Source organism: Microcaecilia unicolor, chromosome 1, assembly GCF_901765095.1.
Source record: "Microcaecilia unicolor chromosome 1, aMicUni1.1, whole genome shotgun sequence".
Lineage (NCBI taxonomy): Eukaryota > Metazoa > Chordata > Amphibia > Gymnophiona > Siphonopidae > Microcaecilia > Microcaecilia unicolor.
Window position 1 is genome coordinate 122,373,788 of NC_044031.1, and position 14,814 is coordinate 122,388,601.

The window sequence follows — 14,814 nt, forward strand, 5'->3', positions numbered from 1 at the left end:
CCCTTGGACCCAGCAGTGCGCAAGGCGCTGAGCTGGTCGCTGAAGACAGACAAGTTGTCTGCAGGGATGCCTCTTGTGACCCCGGAGTGGATTGTCGTCACGACGGACGCCTCTTTGACGGGCTGGGGAGCCCACTGCTTGGGAAGGACAGCGCAGGGGCTCTGGTCTCCTGCAGAGGCAAAGTGGTCTATCAACCTCTTGGAACTCAGAGCCATTCGGTTGGCGCTTTTGGAGTTCCTCCCGGTACTGGCGTTGAAGCCAGTACGGGTCCTGTCGGACAATGCCACGGCTGTGGCCTATGTCAACCGCCAGGGAGGTACCAAGAGCGCCCCTCTAGCCAAGGAAGCCATGAATCTATGCCAGTGGGCGGAAGCGAACCTGGAACAGCTGTCAGCTGCCCACATTGCCGGAGTCATGAATGTCAAGACGGACTTTCTCAGTCGCCATACCTTGGATCCCGGAGAGTGGCAGTTATCGGCTCAGGCGTTCTTGGACATCACGAAGCGCTGGGGCCAGCCGAGCCTAGATCTGATGGCGTCATCGGCCAATTGCCAAGTGCCGCGCTTTTTCAGCAGAGGACGGGACCCTCGATCTCTGGGAGTAGATGCTCTTCTCCAACAGTGGCCGACACAAGAGCTTCTCTATGTGTTCCCGCCCTGGCCCATGTTGGGCAGGGTACTAGACCGGGTGGCAAAGCATCCGGGCTGGATAATCCTGGTGGGTCCGGACTGGCCCAGACGTCTCTGGTATGCGGACTTGATCAGGCTCTCAGTGGACGACCCTCTGCGGCTGCCAGTGGAGCAGGGCCTGTTGCATCAGGGTCCCGTGGTGATGGAGGATCCCTCCCCCTTTGGTCTTACGGCCTGGCTATTGAGCGGCAGCGTCTGAGGAAGAAGGGCTTCTCAGACAAGGCCATCGCCACTATGCTGAGAGCGAGGAAGCGCTCTACTTCTACTGCTTACGCCAGGGTTTGGTGTACCTTTGCAGCGTGGTGTGAAGCAGGCTCACTTTCTCCCTTCACTGCTCCAATTTCTTCAGTGCTGGCGTTCCTGCAAGAAGGTCTGGAGAAAGGCCTGTCGCTCAGTGCCCTTAAAGTCCAGGTAGCGGCTCTGGCTTGCTTCAGGGGCCGCCTGAAGGGTGCTTCCCTGGCTTCGCAGCCAGATGTGGTACGTTTTCTCAAGGGAGTTAATCACCTGCGCCCTCCTCTGCACTCAGTGGTGCCTGCGTGGAATCTCAACCTGGTGCTAAGAGCCTTGCAGAAGCCGCCTTTTGAACCCTTGTCGAGGGCATCTCTGAAAGACCTGACGTTGAAAGCAGTCTTTTGGTGGCTATCACTTCAGCCAGAAGAGTTTCCGAGCTCCAGGCACTCTCATGTCGAGAGCCTTTTCTGCAGTTCACTGAGGCAGGAGTGACTATTCGCACAGTGCCTTCCTTCCTGCCCAAGATTGTTTCTCGCTTCCATGTGAATCAGCAGCTCTGTCTCCCTTCCTTTCGTAGGGAGGACTACCCAGAGGAATACTCTGCTCTCAAATTTCTGGATGTGAGACGAGTCATCATCAGATACTTGGAAGTGACCAATGATTTCCGGAAATCGGATAATCTGTTTGTCCTGTTTGCAGGTCCTCGTAAGGGTCTGCAGGCTGCTAAGCCTACAGTGGCAAGATGGGTCAAGGAAGCCATTGCAGCGGCTTATGTGGCCGCGGGGAAGGTGCCGCCTATCCAGCTGAAGGCTCACTCCACTAGAGCTCAGGCGGCCTCGATGGCAGAGGCCGGGTCCGTCTCCTTGGAAGAGATTTGCAAGGCGGCAACTTGGGCATCGGCCCATACCTTCTCCAGGCATTACCGCTTGACTGTGGCTGCTCGGGCGGAGGCCCGGTTTGGAGCTTCAGTGTTGCGGTCAGGGATTTCAATGTCCCGCCCTGGGTGGGTACTGCTTCGGTACATCCCACCAATCTATGGATTGATCAGCATGATGATATGGAAGGTAAAATTATGTATCATAGCTGATAATTTTCTTTCCATTAATCATAGCTGATCAATCCATAGCCCCTTCCAGATATCTGTACTGTTTATATTCTGGTTGTATTTCAGATTCAAGTTTAGTCTTCAGTTCCTGTTCAGGAGGACTTCATGTTCAAGTTTTTTCAATTGGATTCTTCAAGAGTTGAGACGAGTTTGTGTTACAGTGAGCTGCTGCATTCCTCTCCCCTCCGTTTTACGGGGCTGGATTGAGACATAAATTCTGCCGGCGCTCCCTCCCGCTTCGTGCGGCTGTAGGGCAGCTTTGTACCCCTCCCGCTTCGGCGGTGTTAGGGTCAGTCAGCTCCTCCAGCGGTTGCGGTTGCAGGATAAGCCAGATCCCCCCGCATCGGCGGGGTGGTGTCCCTCCCCCGCTCCGCGGGGATGAGCTGGACGGATTCTCCTCCCCCACTTGTGTGGGGATGAGCTGGGTTAATTCCCCTCCCCCGTTTCGGCGGTGGTGAGCTGGGCAGTGTCCCTTTGTGGGTGTAATTCTCTAAGTGCTGAGTCCTGCGGATGGAGCTTTGATATCGACATACTGAGGAGTTTCCGGCAGCACATGACCACATATAGGGAGGCAAAAGTTTGCTCTCTATCTCCACCTGCTGGTAGATGGACACAACCCACCAGTCTATGGATTGATCAGCTATGATTAATGGAAAGAAAATTATCAGGTATGATACATAATTTTACCTTATGTGCTCAGATGGTATAGAGTGTAAAATCTAAGTGAGTGAAGCATAGGCAGGGCTGCCATTTACACCGGCAGCTAACAGAATATTGTAAGTTACATGTGTTCCTGCAGCATTTAGGTATGCTTGATGCCAGGTTTACGCGTTCGTGCAGCATTTAGATATGCTAATGCCAGGTTTATGCAAGTATTCTATAAGGACACTTAAGTGCCCAAGGACTCGGTGCCTGCATTGTTATGCTGCCTAAATGAAGATCCCCTGTCATAGAATTGCCTCCTATATGGGATGTGTTTACCACACAGCTACAAAAGTTATAAAGCATTAAGTGCAAAAAAAATTTTATTTTAGTAGACAAGCCCCTTAAATTCACTAGGAAAATTTCCAAAGTGAATAATATAATACAGTAAAGTTATTTCTCCAAGAACAAACAGGGCAAATATTCTCACAGATCCGACAGAGCCCGGTGCAGACGCTAACTAGCAAGAAGTTTGTAGAAGTTTCTAGCAGTGTTCTAATATTCCTGTGCTGGTGCCTTCCTGCCCAATGCATGAGCGTGGGTCCCTCAGTCTTCATTTTTCTAATGGTCAAGGATAATGTGTATTCATGGTCTCCACAGTGGGGGGGTTTTTCTCTTTTTTTGGCAGTGCCTTCTCGTGCGGGTATTTTTCCTTCATTTTTATCTTTAATTTCACTTTTTTTGTTATTTTCCCTCTTAGTTCTTAGTGTTTCTGGCCCTTCTAGTTTTCTTTACTTGCAGCCCGCTAGGCCCATTTAGGCCTGAGCACTAACCTTAATTTTGGGCTCTGCCCCTTTTTGTAGTCCAAAATTAAGGAATTTAATTTGGCTGCGATTCTTTTCTCGATATCCAAGAGGATCCCCAGTGGCATTGGGTGCTTTGGACCTAATCCTGACCCTAACTTTTGTTCTCTGTGTTTAAAAATACAGTTGAGGACACAGAACTACTACTACTATAAATCATTTCTATAGCGCTACCAGTCGTACGCAGCGCTTCACAATTGAACATGAAGAAAAGACAGTCCCTGCTCAAAAGAGCTTACAATCTAAATCAGGGCAGACAGACTTCACAAATAAGGGATAAGGGTAGGACAGACAGGACATAGGGAAATTGACTATTGAAGAGAGGAAGACAAGATAAAGGCTACGAGCAAGTGACAAGTTAAGAGTCAAAAGCAGCATCAAACAGGTAGGCCTTTAGCCCGGATTTGAAGGCGGCCAGGGATGGAGCTTGACGTAACGGCTCAGGAAGCCTATTCCAGGCATAAGGTTTGGCAAGATAAAAGGAACGGAGTCTGGAGTTAGCGATGGAGGAGAAGGGTGCAATTAGGAAAGATTTGCCTAGTGAATGGAGTTCCTGGGAAGGAGTGTAGGGAGAAATGAGGGTGGAGAGGTAGTGAGGGGCTGCAGAGTGAATGCACTTATAGGTCAATAAGAGGAGCTTGAATTTTATACGGAAACGGATAGGGAGCCAGTGAAGTGACTTCAGGAGAGGGCTGATATGGGCATAACGACTTTGGCGAAATATTAGTCATGCAGCAGAATTTTGAACAGATTGAAGAAGAGAGAGGTGGCTGAGTGGAAGACCTGTGAGAAGCAAGTTGCAGTAATCTAAGCGAGAGGTGATGAGAGTGTGGATGAGGGTTCTGATAGCGTGTTCAGAAAGGAAAGGGCGAATTTTGGCAATATAAAGGAAGAAACGACAGGTTTTAGCAATCTGTTGAATATGTGCAGAGAAGGAGAGGGAGGAGTCGAAGATGACCCCAAGGTTACGAGCAGATGAGACAGGAAGAATGAGCGTATTGTCGACAGAAATAGAGAATGGGGGAAGGGGAGAGGTTGGTTTAGGTGGGAAGATAAGGAGCTCAGTTTTGGACATATTGAGCTTCAGGTGGCGGTGAAACATCCAGGTAGCAATGTCAGAGAGGCAGGCAGATACCTTGGACTGGATTGCTGCCGAGATTTGTGGTGTGGAGAGGTAGATCTGGGAGTCATCAGCGTAAAGGTGATACTGAAAACCGTGGGATGAGATCAGAGCACCAAGGGAGGAAGTATAGATGGAGAAAAGGAGAGGTCCTAGGACGGATCCTTGAGGTACACCCACTGACAGTGGGATAGAGGAAGAGGAGGATCCACCAGAGTATACACTAAAAGTACGCAGTGAGAGATAAGAAGAAAACCAAGAGAGAGCAGAATTCTGAAATCCAAGTAGGCTGTGATCAACAGTATCAAAAGTAGCAGAAAGATCGAGAAGGAGGAGGATAGCCCTTTGGATTTAGCCAGGAAGAGATCATTGGAGACTTTAGCAAGTGCTGTTTCAGTTGCATGAAGGGGATGAAAGCCAGATTGGAGTGGATCAAGAATAGGTTGAGAAGAAAGAAAGCCGAGGCAGCGACGGTGAACAGCACGTTCTAGTATCTTGGATAAGAAAGGGAGGAGGGAGATGGGGCGATAGTTGGAAGGAGAGGTAGGATCCAGAGAAGGTTTTTTTGAGGAGTGGGGTGACTACGGTATGTTTGAAGGCTTCAGGGACAGTCGCAGTGGAAAGTGACAGATTGAGGATGTGACACATGAAAGGGGTGACAGCAGAAGAGATAGTGTTGAGTAGATGAGTGGGAATAGGGTCAGTGGAGCAGGTGGTTAGTTTTGAGGATAAAAGAAGAAGTAAAGTTTCTTCTTCAATGATTTCGGAAAAGGAAGAAAAGGAGGCCAGGGGTAAGAGGGTTGAGAGAGTGGACTAAGGAAAGAAGGGGTGGAGGAGAGCTGGTTGTGAATTCAAGTTTAATCTTGTGAACCTTATCATGAAAGTAATCAGCCAGAGTCTGGGGAGAAAGTGAAGGGGGAGTTGGAGGAGAAGGCACTTTGAGGAGAGAGTTTAGCGTGGCAAAGAGATGTTAAGGGTTTGAACCAATAGAGTTAGTCAATTGGATGTAATAGTCCTGTTTGGCAAGTTGGAGAGCAGATTGGAAGGAGGTCAGCAAGAATTTGAAGTGTATGAAGTCAGCATGGGCACGAGATTTAAGCCAAAGGCGTTCAGCAGAGCGGGCACAAGAGCGTAGGTAGCGGATAATAGGGGTCAGCCAAGGTTGGGGTTTGGCATGTTAACGGGACGAGACACAGGAGGAGCGAGAAGGCGCGTCAAGTCAATCAGAAGAGACATTTTGGCTCCTTAAAGGCCGAGCCATTGACTTCAACACCAGAAGCATTGATCTCAATGGCTGATAATACTTAAGCAGCCACTGGGAGTGCACCGGCATTGAGGAGGTCTCCACCTCTCTCAACATCGGATAGTAAAATTAGGCCCTGGGACTGATCAGCATTGGACACCGAGGGCATGTGATGCTGAGCATCAGTGGATGTCCAAGAGACATGAACATCGGTCTTCTCCGTACAGTCCCGAGAGCTCCAGAGCAATGGCATCGCCTGTACCTGAGAAGCTGTAGCACTGGAAGGAGCGCTCCCCCTCTTTGGTAGAGGTGCTGCTGCTCAGCTCTCAGAACAGCCAGGTTCCTGCTGCCGGTTCAACACAGACACCACCTCAGGCTACCTTTGTCCCAGCTCCCCTGCCTTTGCTGATGCTTTCCTTCAATGAGTGTTACAGAGCCATATTCAAGGAGCAGCTGGCACAGATAGCTACAGTTGCAATATGCGCGGGCATCAAGGGCACTTGCGCCAGCTGCGGATCAGCCCTACGTTCTTCCTGAGGCTCCATCCGTGCCTGTCCTCTACATCTGTGCCTCAAAGGGTATTGACTTTGAGATCAACCCATGCATCACTGTTCTCGACGGGGAAGGAAGCATCCCTGGAGTTTGAGGGTTGGACTGCACCCTCTGTGCTCTTTGAGGCATGGTTCCACTGAGCTGGGACAGGCCTAGACTTACTCAGTCTGATCTGAGTATGAAGAAGAGTCTGATTGTGACCACTCATAAGATGACCCTTCTTAGTTCACAGAGGAGGAGACTTATGGAGACCATTCTGATCCCTTCCCACCTCACATTTTGTACCTGGCAGGCAAGGAGAACAGCCTGGCAGACAGACTGAATAGGGTTTTGCAACCTCACAAGGTTTCTCAAGATGGACATAGCCCGCAAGATCTTCTGAGAGTGGGGCAGTCCCTCGGTGGATCTTTTGCCACACATCTCAACAACAAAGCCCCTTATTTCTGTTCCTGGTTCTGATCATATATAGCAGGCTATTGTCTGATGCCTTTCTCCTACATTGGAGAACGTCTTCTATATGCATATCCTCTGATACCTCTCATAGAGAAGACTTTGCTTTTGCTGAAACTCAGTCAAGACCAAGGAACTATGATCCAAATTGCCTCTTATTGGCCAAGGCAGATCTGGTTCCTTTTTCTTCTGGAGTTATCTTGAAGATCTGTGGAGACTGGACTGTTTTCCGACTCTCATCACAGAGAACAAAGAATCCCTTCTGAATCCCAACCTCCAATTCCTAGCCCTGACTTGGATGTTCAGAGCGTAGAATTCAGGTCCTTTAGGTTTGTCTGAGGGTGTCTAGTGTCTTGTTGGCTTCCAGAAAAGATTCCACAAAGAAATGTTACTCTTTTAAGTGGAGAAGGTTTGCCGTCTGGTGTGAGAGCAAGACCTTAGATCCCCTACATAAAATTTGCTTGAATATCTCCTGCACTTCTCTAAGTCTGGTTTAAAAATCAACATGGTAAGGGTTCATCTTGGTGTAATCAGTGCTTATCAGCGTGTAGGAGGTAAACCCACCTCTGTACATCTTCTAGTTGTTTGCTTCATGAAAGGTTTGCTATTGACAAAGGCCCCTGTCAAACTTCCCACTGTATCTGGGATCTCAACATTGTCCTCACCCAGCTGATGAAAGCTCCTTTTGAGCTACTTGTTTCCTGTCATCTGAAGTATTTGACCTGGAAAGTTGCATTTTTAGTGGTGGTCACTTATTTCCACCCGTAGAATCCGTGAACTTCAGGCCTTAGTAGCTGATCCACCTTACACTAAGTTTCATCACAGTAGAGTAGTTCTCTGCATGCACCCCAAGTTCCTTCCTAAGGTAGTGTTGGAGTTCCATCTTAATCAGTTGATCATTCTGCCAGCATTTTTCACAAAACCACTTGCCCATCCTGGTGAGTATGTACTGCATACTTTAGACTGCAAGCGAGCTTTAGCCTTCTATCTGGAGTGGACTAAAGCCCATAGGCAGTCCTCCCAACTTTTTGTTTCTTTTGACCCAAACTGGATAGGGGTAGCCATTTGCAAACACACAGTTTCTAATTGGCTAGCAGATTGCATCTCCTGTACTAATGCCCAAGCTGGACCGACTCTAGAGGGCCATGTGTCAAGGCTTATAATGTCAGAGCCATGATGACATCGGTACCCACTTGAGGTTGGCCTCCATAAAGGAAATCTGCAAAACTGTGACATCTTCTGTCCACACATTCACATCTCATTACTGCCTTGAGCAGGATACCCAACTTGACAGCCGGATCGGTCAGACAATTCTGCAGAATTTGGTGTCTAGAATCCAATGCCAACCCACTAGGCCCAGTTTTGTTCTGTTCCAGGTTGCACCTCCACAACTAGAATGTATTTGGTTTCCAGGTTGATTGACTTCAAGGCCTCAACGTTTCAAATCCCTGTTGTCCTAGTGTTGTTGTTTTCAGTAAGCCTAGTAGCTAGGGATTCTCATCTGTCAGAATACAACTGGCCTGCTTGTCCTCTGAGAAAGCAAAGTTACTCACCTGTAGCAGATGTTCTTTGATAACAGCAGGCCAAGTATTCTCACAAATCCTCCCACCTTCCCTTGGAGTTGAATTCTTTAGCTATATTATCTGACTGAGGGACTCGTGCATTGGGCGCATGCGCAGTGGGACGCTGCTAGAAACTTCTCGCTAGTCAGTGTCTGCATCAGGTGATGTCACCCCATCTGTGAGAATACTTGTCCTGCTGTCCTCGGAGAACACCTGCTATAGGTGAGTAACTTTGCTTTTCTTTACTGCTAAAGGTTTCACTTTGTGCAATTAAAAAAAAAACCCAAATCAGCAATGATATTGAATAATCCTTAACCATCATTTGTATTCCTTCCTCTGAAATAACAGATTCAAAGATCTCGATAAAATTTTATTTTTCAGTGGGTTCAGTAACTGTGATAAGTCCATTGGAGCTGATTAGAACAAAGATGCAGTTTCGTCCTCTGTCATACAAGGAGCTCAGAGCATGCATCAGTAGCTCTGTGGCGAAAGATGGTTGGCTTTCTCTGTGGCGAGGATGGGGTGCTACTGTTCTTCGGGATGTTCCCTTTTCAGGTATATATGAAACACTTTCCCCATAGACACAAATCCCCGGATTCTGTAAATGGTGCCCAAAATTGTACGTGTGCAATTTAGTTGACTAATGAGCCAATTAGCGCCAATAATTGGGTGCTAAGAAATCAGTTATTGGTGTTAATTGACGATAATTTGGATTTGTGTGTACCATCTTGCTAAGCGCTATTCCAGTGGTTCCCAAACCTGATCCTTTAGGCACCTCAGCCATTCAGGTTTTCAGGATATCCGCAATGATTATGCATATAAGAGATTTGCATGCAGCGGGGGTAGTGCAAGCAAATATTCTTATGAATATTTGTTGTGGATATCCTGAAAACCTGATTGGCTGGAGTGCCTCCAGGACCAGGTTTGGCAACTACTACTACTACTATTTAGCATTTCTATAGCGCTACAAGGCATACGCAGCGCTGCACAAACATAGAAGAAAGACAGTCCCTGCTCAAAGAGCTTACAATCTACTGTGCTATTCTATAAAGATGCGTGCGCGAACCTTTTAGTGTGTAACTGAATAGGGGCTGTGGCCATGGGAGTGGCATGGGCAGGCCAGGGGCATTCACTAAAGATGCATGCAGATAGAATTTTGGGGATCCAAGATTTATATCGGGTTTCAGCAGGTGTAAATCCTTACGCCCAAAATTGAGAATGAATTCTGGCACTTTACACTATTCTATAAACTGTGCCCAAATCAGCATTCTTTTTTAGGCGCCATTTTCTGAATCTAGTCCAAAATGGGGAAAAAAGCTAATGTATCCCCTCCCATTAAATTTCATTTTAATCATGGCTGAAGTTCAATGGTCAGTGACCAGTGGCTTATTTCACATTACTTCTAAAAGAGAAACTTTACAGATATAAGTGAATTTGCTACAGGATCACACAGCTTCAGAGGTACATTGTCAAAAATCCTACTGACAGCAGTGACAACTTATTTGGCTACTGACATTTATAAATAGCTAGTCAGATAGGTGACCATTCTTGAGAGAGGTCCTGTCTTCTATTGTGTTATTTGTGTATTCAGATCTAAAGAGAATAGAATCATTTTAGGCCTGTTTCCCATGAGCACCTGGAATTTTTGTTGTACTTATTTCATTCTATAACTGGAATTTCATCTCCTTATGTAAACCACCTTGAGCTTGGTTGGTTACTATACTATGCTATACAGTATTTCTGTTCCGCAAAACACCTGACTAGTTCATTGTGGATTACATAAAGAAGGCTGAATCAAAACTTTCCAGGAACTACAATAAATTTAAAAAATAAAACAAAATTAAACTCCAAAAAACTTCTCAAATAGCCATGTTTTTAACAATTTACAAAAAGTTAAGTAATTTGAGAGAGTGCAAATTTCCCGGATTTCCAGTGGCAGAAGATTCCAAAGTACTACAGCCTGATAACGTAAGGAAGAATTGCATATAGATTTATATCTAAGCCGTCTGATTGAAGGAAACTATAACAACATCAATTTACGCACAGAATAAGAGGAATTAGAACAAAGCAAATTTTCCCACTCAGTAAGATAGAAAGGGGCTAACCCAGTTAATACTTTGTAAATAAAAGAGCAAAGTTTAAACTGAGCTCTGGCTTCAGTTAGAAGCCAATGAATCTTCCTAAGAAGCGGAGTAGCAGATTCAAATGTAGAAACTGTAAGACGTGCTGCAGTATTTTGTTCCAGTTGTATTCTACTCACTAATTTCCACAGATAGCCAACAAAGACAATATTACAATAATCCAATTTGTGTAGAATTAATGCTTGAACCAGCAATCTAAATTCAGCAAATCCCAAACATTTTCAAATTGCTCTTAATTTACACATAGTAAAGAAAGATTTTTGTACAATCTGTTTAACATTATTTGAAAAGGTCAATAAACTATCCACTTCAACTCCTAAGATTTGTGAAGCATTCTCAAAAACAAAAGAATCGGTTCCTATTTGAAAATTATGTGGAAAGTTTAGACACTCCGGTCCCAGCCATAGAAACTTAGTTTTTTCTTGATTTAGTTTCAAACAATTAGTAGTAATACAATTATCAATAAGTCTGACACAACCCATCTACTATTCAAGGTGGTAGCCCAATCTTTAGCTGTTGGTAACAATAAAGTGATGTTATCCGCATAAACATAAAATGGTATTTTTAAATGCTCAAGCTCCATTCCCAAAGGTTGGAGCAACAGATTAAACAAAGTGGGAGACAGTGCAGATCTCTGTGGCACTCCACAACCAGGCCTCCAACTGGGGGAAAAACAGGCCTTCAACTGGTGGAAAAACAGGCCTCTAACTGGTGGGAAAAACAATCTATCCTTTTCACCATATAATTATGTGCTGCCAAATAGCCTCAAAACCAAGAGAGCCTGCCCCACCTACTCCCAACTCACTCAGACAAAACAACAAAAGATCATGATCGACCAGATCAAATGCCGATGAGAGATCAAACTGAATAATTTTTGCCCCTTGCTCAACAAAGATTTACCATAAGCAGTCAGAGCCCCTAGTACTGTTTCAGTACTATGATTCTTTCTAAATCCCGACTGAGAGACATGGAGAATGTTATGAGTGTCAATATAATTATCCAACAGTTTTACAACGTATTTCTCATATTTGCAAAAACAGAGGAATAGAGGCTACTGGTTGACAGTTAACAGAAAATAAATCGCCTCTAAGATTTTTTGGAATTGGGATAAGAACAATTTTCCCCCAAGAGGGTGGAAAATGTCCGCAAGATAAACTAAAGTTAAATCGTTCTGTGAGCCTATAATGAAAATATGAAGACATCTCTTTCATAACTTAAGTAGGGACAATATCCAAACTACAATGAGATTTTACACACTTGGTCAATAATAATTGAGTCAAGAGTCTTAGATTCACGGCCCGGGGGCACCAAGGCGTAATCTCTACTACTCTTGACTTTCTTGAGAGCTGAGTCCACAACTCCAGAGTCATGAGGCAATTGGGTCATCATCAACTCCGGGTCCCCATGGACTTGATACTGGGACTCAGTCTTTTTGGGAATGTGGGGGTTACTTAACAGTTTCGCCCAGTTCGCCATCAATGTCTGCTTCAGGACATTATGAAGGGGAACAGTGGGCGATGCCTTAGGTGGTGAAGGATAGTCCAGGACCTCGAACTTCTCAGCCCTGGGCTCATCCTCAGTAACCACTGAGAAGGGAATGGCCGTAGACATTTCCCGGACAAAGGAAGAGAAAGACAGACTCTCAGGGGGAGAAAGCTTTCTCTCTGGCGAAGGGGTGGGATCGGAAGGAAGACCACAAGACTCCTCATCAGAGAAATACCTGGTGTCCTCCTCCGCCCCCCACGAGGCCTCACCATCGGTATCGGACACAAGTTCAGTCCGAAGCCGAGCTCATCTCAACGCCAAGGAACCAGGTCCCCTACGGCGGTGTCGAGAAGAAGACACCCGCACCGGCGGTGACAAAGCTTCCTCCAGCAACGTCGGCAGGGAGTCCTCCTGGGTGGCAGCAGACGCCGATACCGCAAGTGGTACCGGTGTCGCAGTCCGCACCACGGGCGGAGAGCCAACTGCCGCATGACTCGACGGTACCGCCAGCGCAGGCACTGGCGGTACCGTAGCAGACGAACGCAGCAGCCTTTTCAGGATACCTGGAAGGATGGCTCGAGGCGCTCGTCCAGAGTGGCTGTCAAGGAAGACAGTGGGACCAGTACCAGCGATGAGCTGAGAACCTGTCTGGGGCATGGAGGCGGTACCGGGCTGTCCGGAGCAGAACGTATCGACACCTCTTGTATGGAGGGCGAGCAGTCCTCCCGGCGTCGACGCTTCACGGGTACCGAATCCCTCGGTGTCCTGGAGCTCTCCGTATCGTGGCGGGAAGGTGACCGATGACGGTGCTTCTTCGCTTTCACGCGAAGCACGGCATCAGTACCTCCCGGTACCAAAGAGGATGACGTCGAAGCCAGATGTCTCCTCGGGGCCGGGTCCGAAGATGGTCGGTCCCAGGGGGCCTGCACAGCAGGAGCCCTCGAGGCAGGTGGAGACCCACTCGATGGCTCACTGCTACCAGCGTGGGATCTCTGGACAGCCATCACCTGCACTCCAGACGTCGATGCTCCCTCCGACGCCGACATCAATACCGGTGATGACCTCTGTACCGCTGGCTCCGACGATGCCGAAAGACCGGACAAGGCTCCGAACAGAACGTTCCACTGAGCCAATCTCGCCGCCTGGGTCCTCTTTTTAAGCTGGAGGCACAACGTACAGGCGTCCGGGCGATGACCAGCCCTGAAACACTGAAGACACGATACGTGTCTATCAGTTAGCGAGATCGTCCGGTGGCACCGCATGCACTTCTTGAAGCCGCTGGCAGGCTTCAAGGACATGGGCGGAAAAATCGCGTCGGCGAGGTCAAACGCGATGATGCCAAAAATAGGCACCAAAAAAAGGGGAAAGACCCAGACGGGCAGCGGAACAGGCCACGCACGGAAAAGAAAGGAAACTTACCCGGAAAAAACTTTGACAAGTACCGGAAAACAACAAACTCTTTTTCTTTTTTTTTTTTTAACACACGAGAGGAGTAATCGAAGAACAAGCCGAAAAGGGGCTACACCGCAGCGAAGAACGCGACGGGGGCCTCTCTAGGCTGCGAACGAGCGATACACGTCCGTTCTGACCGCGGAAAAAGAGAGACTGAGGAGCACACTGTAGTGGGGGGGGAAGACGGTTGCGCAAGCGCGATGCATGCGGATCTTGCGAGAGCTAGCAAACTTCTGTTGCTAGGAAGATCTTCCGATCCTGGGGCTGCCGTGAACGTCACCCATCAGTGAGAACAAGCAGCCTGCTTGTCCTCGGAGAATATGATTATTCCAAGTTGAAAAGAATATCCTGTGTAGGATCAGAGATACATAAATTGTCTAGTTTATCCCAGAACACAATTGGATCAAATTTCCCTCTATATTTTACCAAAACCTTATTCTTTACTTTTTTAGGACCAGCATTTTGCCAAAGAAGAGTACAATCCAATACTTAATGATCACTCCGGGAGTACTACTACTACTACTTAACATTTCTAAAGCGCTACTAGGGTTACGCAGCGCTGTACAATTTAACATGGAAGGACAGTCCCTGCTCGAAGAGCTTACAATCTAAAAAGACAAATGTACAGTTAATCAGCTAGGTCAGACAGATTGGGGCAACCTATATGTTCGAAAGGTTAGGTTCCGAATGCAGCATTGAAGAGGTGAGCTTTAAGCAAGGATTTGAAGATGGGTAGGGAGGGGGCTTGGCGTAGGGATTCAGGAAGACTGTTCCAGGCATAGGGTGAGGCAAGGGAAAATGAGCGGAGCCTGGAATTGGCAATGGTGGAGAACGGAGGGAGGGAGGGAGTGGAAAGCATGAAAAAGGATCTGAGGAAGCTAGAAGAATGGTCTAAGGTTTGGCAATTAAAATTCAATGCGAAGAAATGCAAAGTGATGCATTTAGGGAGTAGAAACCCACGAGAGACTTATGTGTTAGGCGGTGAGAGTCTGATAGGTACTGAGGGGGGGAGAGGGATCTTGGGGTGATAGTATCCGAGGATCTGAAGGCGACGAAACAGTGTGACAAGGCGGTGGCCGTAGCGAGAAGGTTGCTAGGCTGTATAGAGAGAGGTGTGATCAGCAGAAGAAAGGAAGTGTTAATGCCCCTGTACAAGTCGTTGGTGAGGCCCCACCTGGAGTATTGTGTTCAGTTTTGGAGGCCATACCTTGCGAAGGATGTTAAAAAAATGGTGCAAAGAAAAGCTACGAGAATGGTATGGGATTTGCGTTCCAAGACG

The 14,814-nt window shown here is 47.2% G+C and overlaps 1 protein-coding gene across 1 annotated transcript in view; it reads left to right on the forward strand.

Annotated features, from left to right (window-relative positions):
* Positions 1–14,814, forward strand: part of SLC25A40 (solute carrier family 25 member 40) — a 109,375-nt gene that overhangs the window by 69,326 nt on the left and 25,235 nt on the right. Inside the window, exon 7 of the mRNA XM_030189935.1 lies at positions 8,839–9,012. Within this exon, the coding sequence (XP_030045795.1) occupies positions 8,839–9,012 (174 nt within the window). The remainder of the gene's footprint in view (positions 1–8,838; positions 9,013–14,814) is intronic.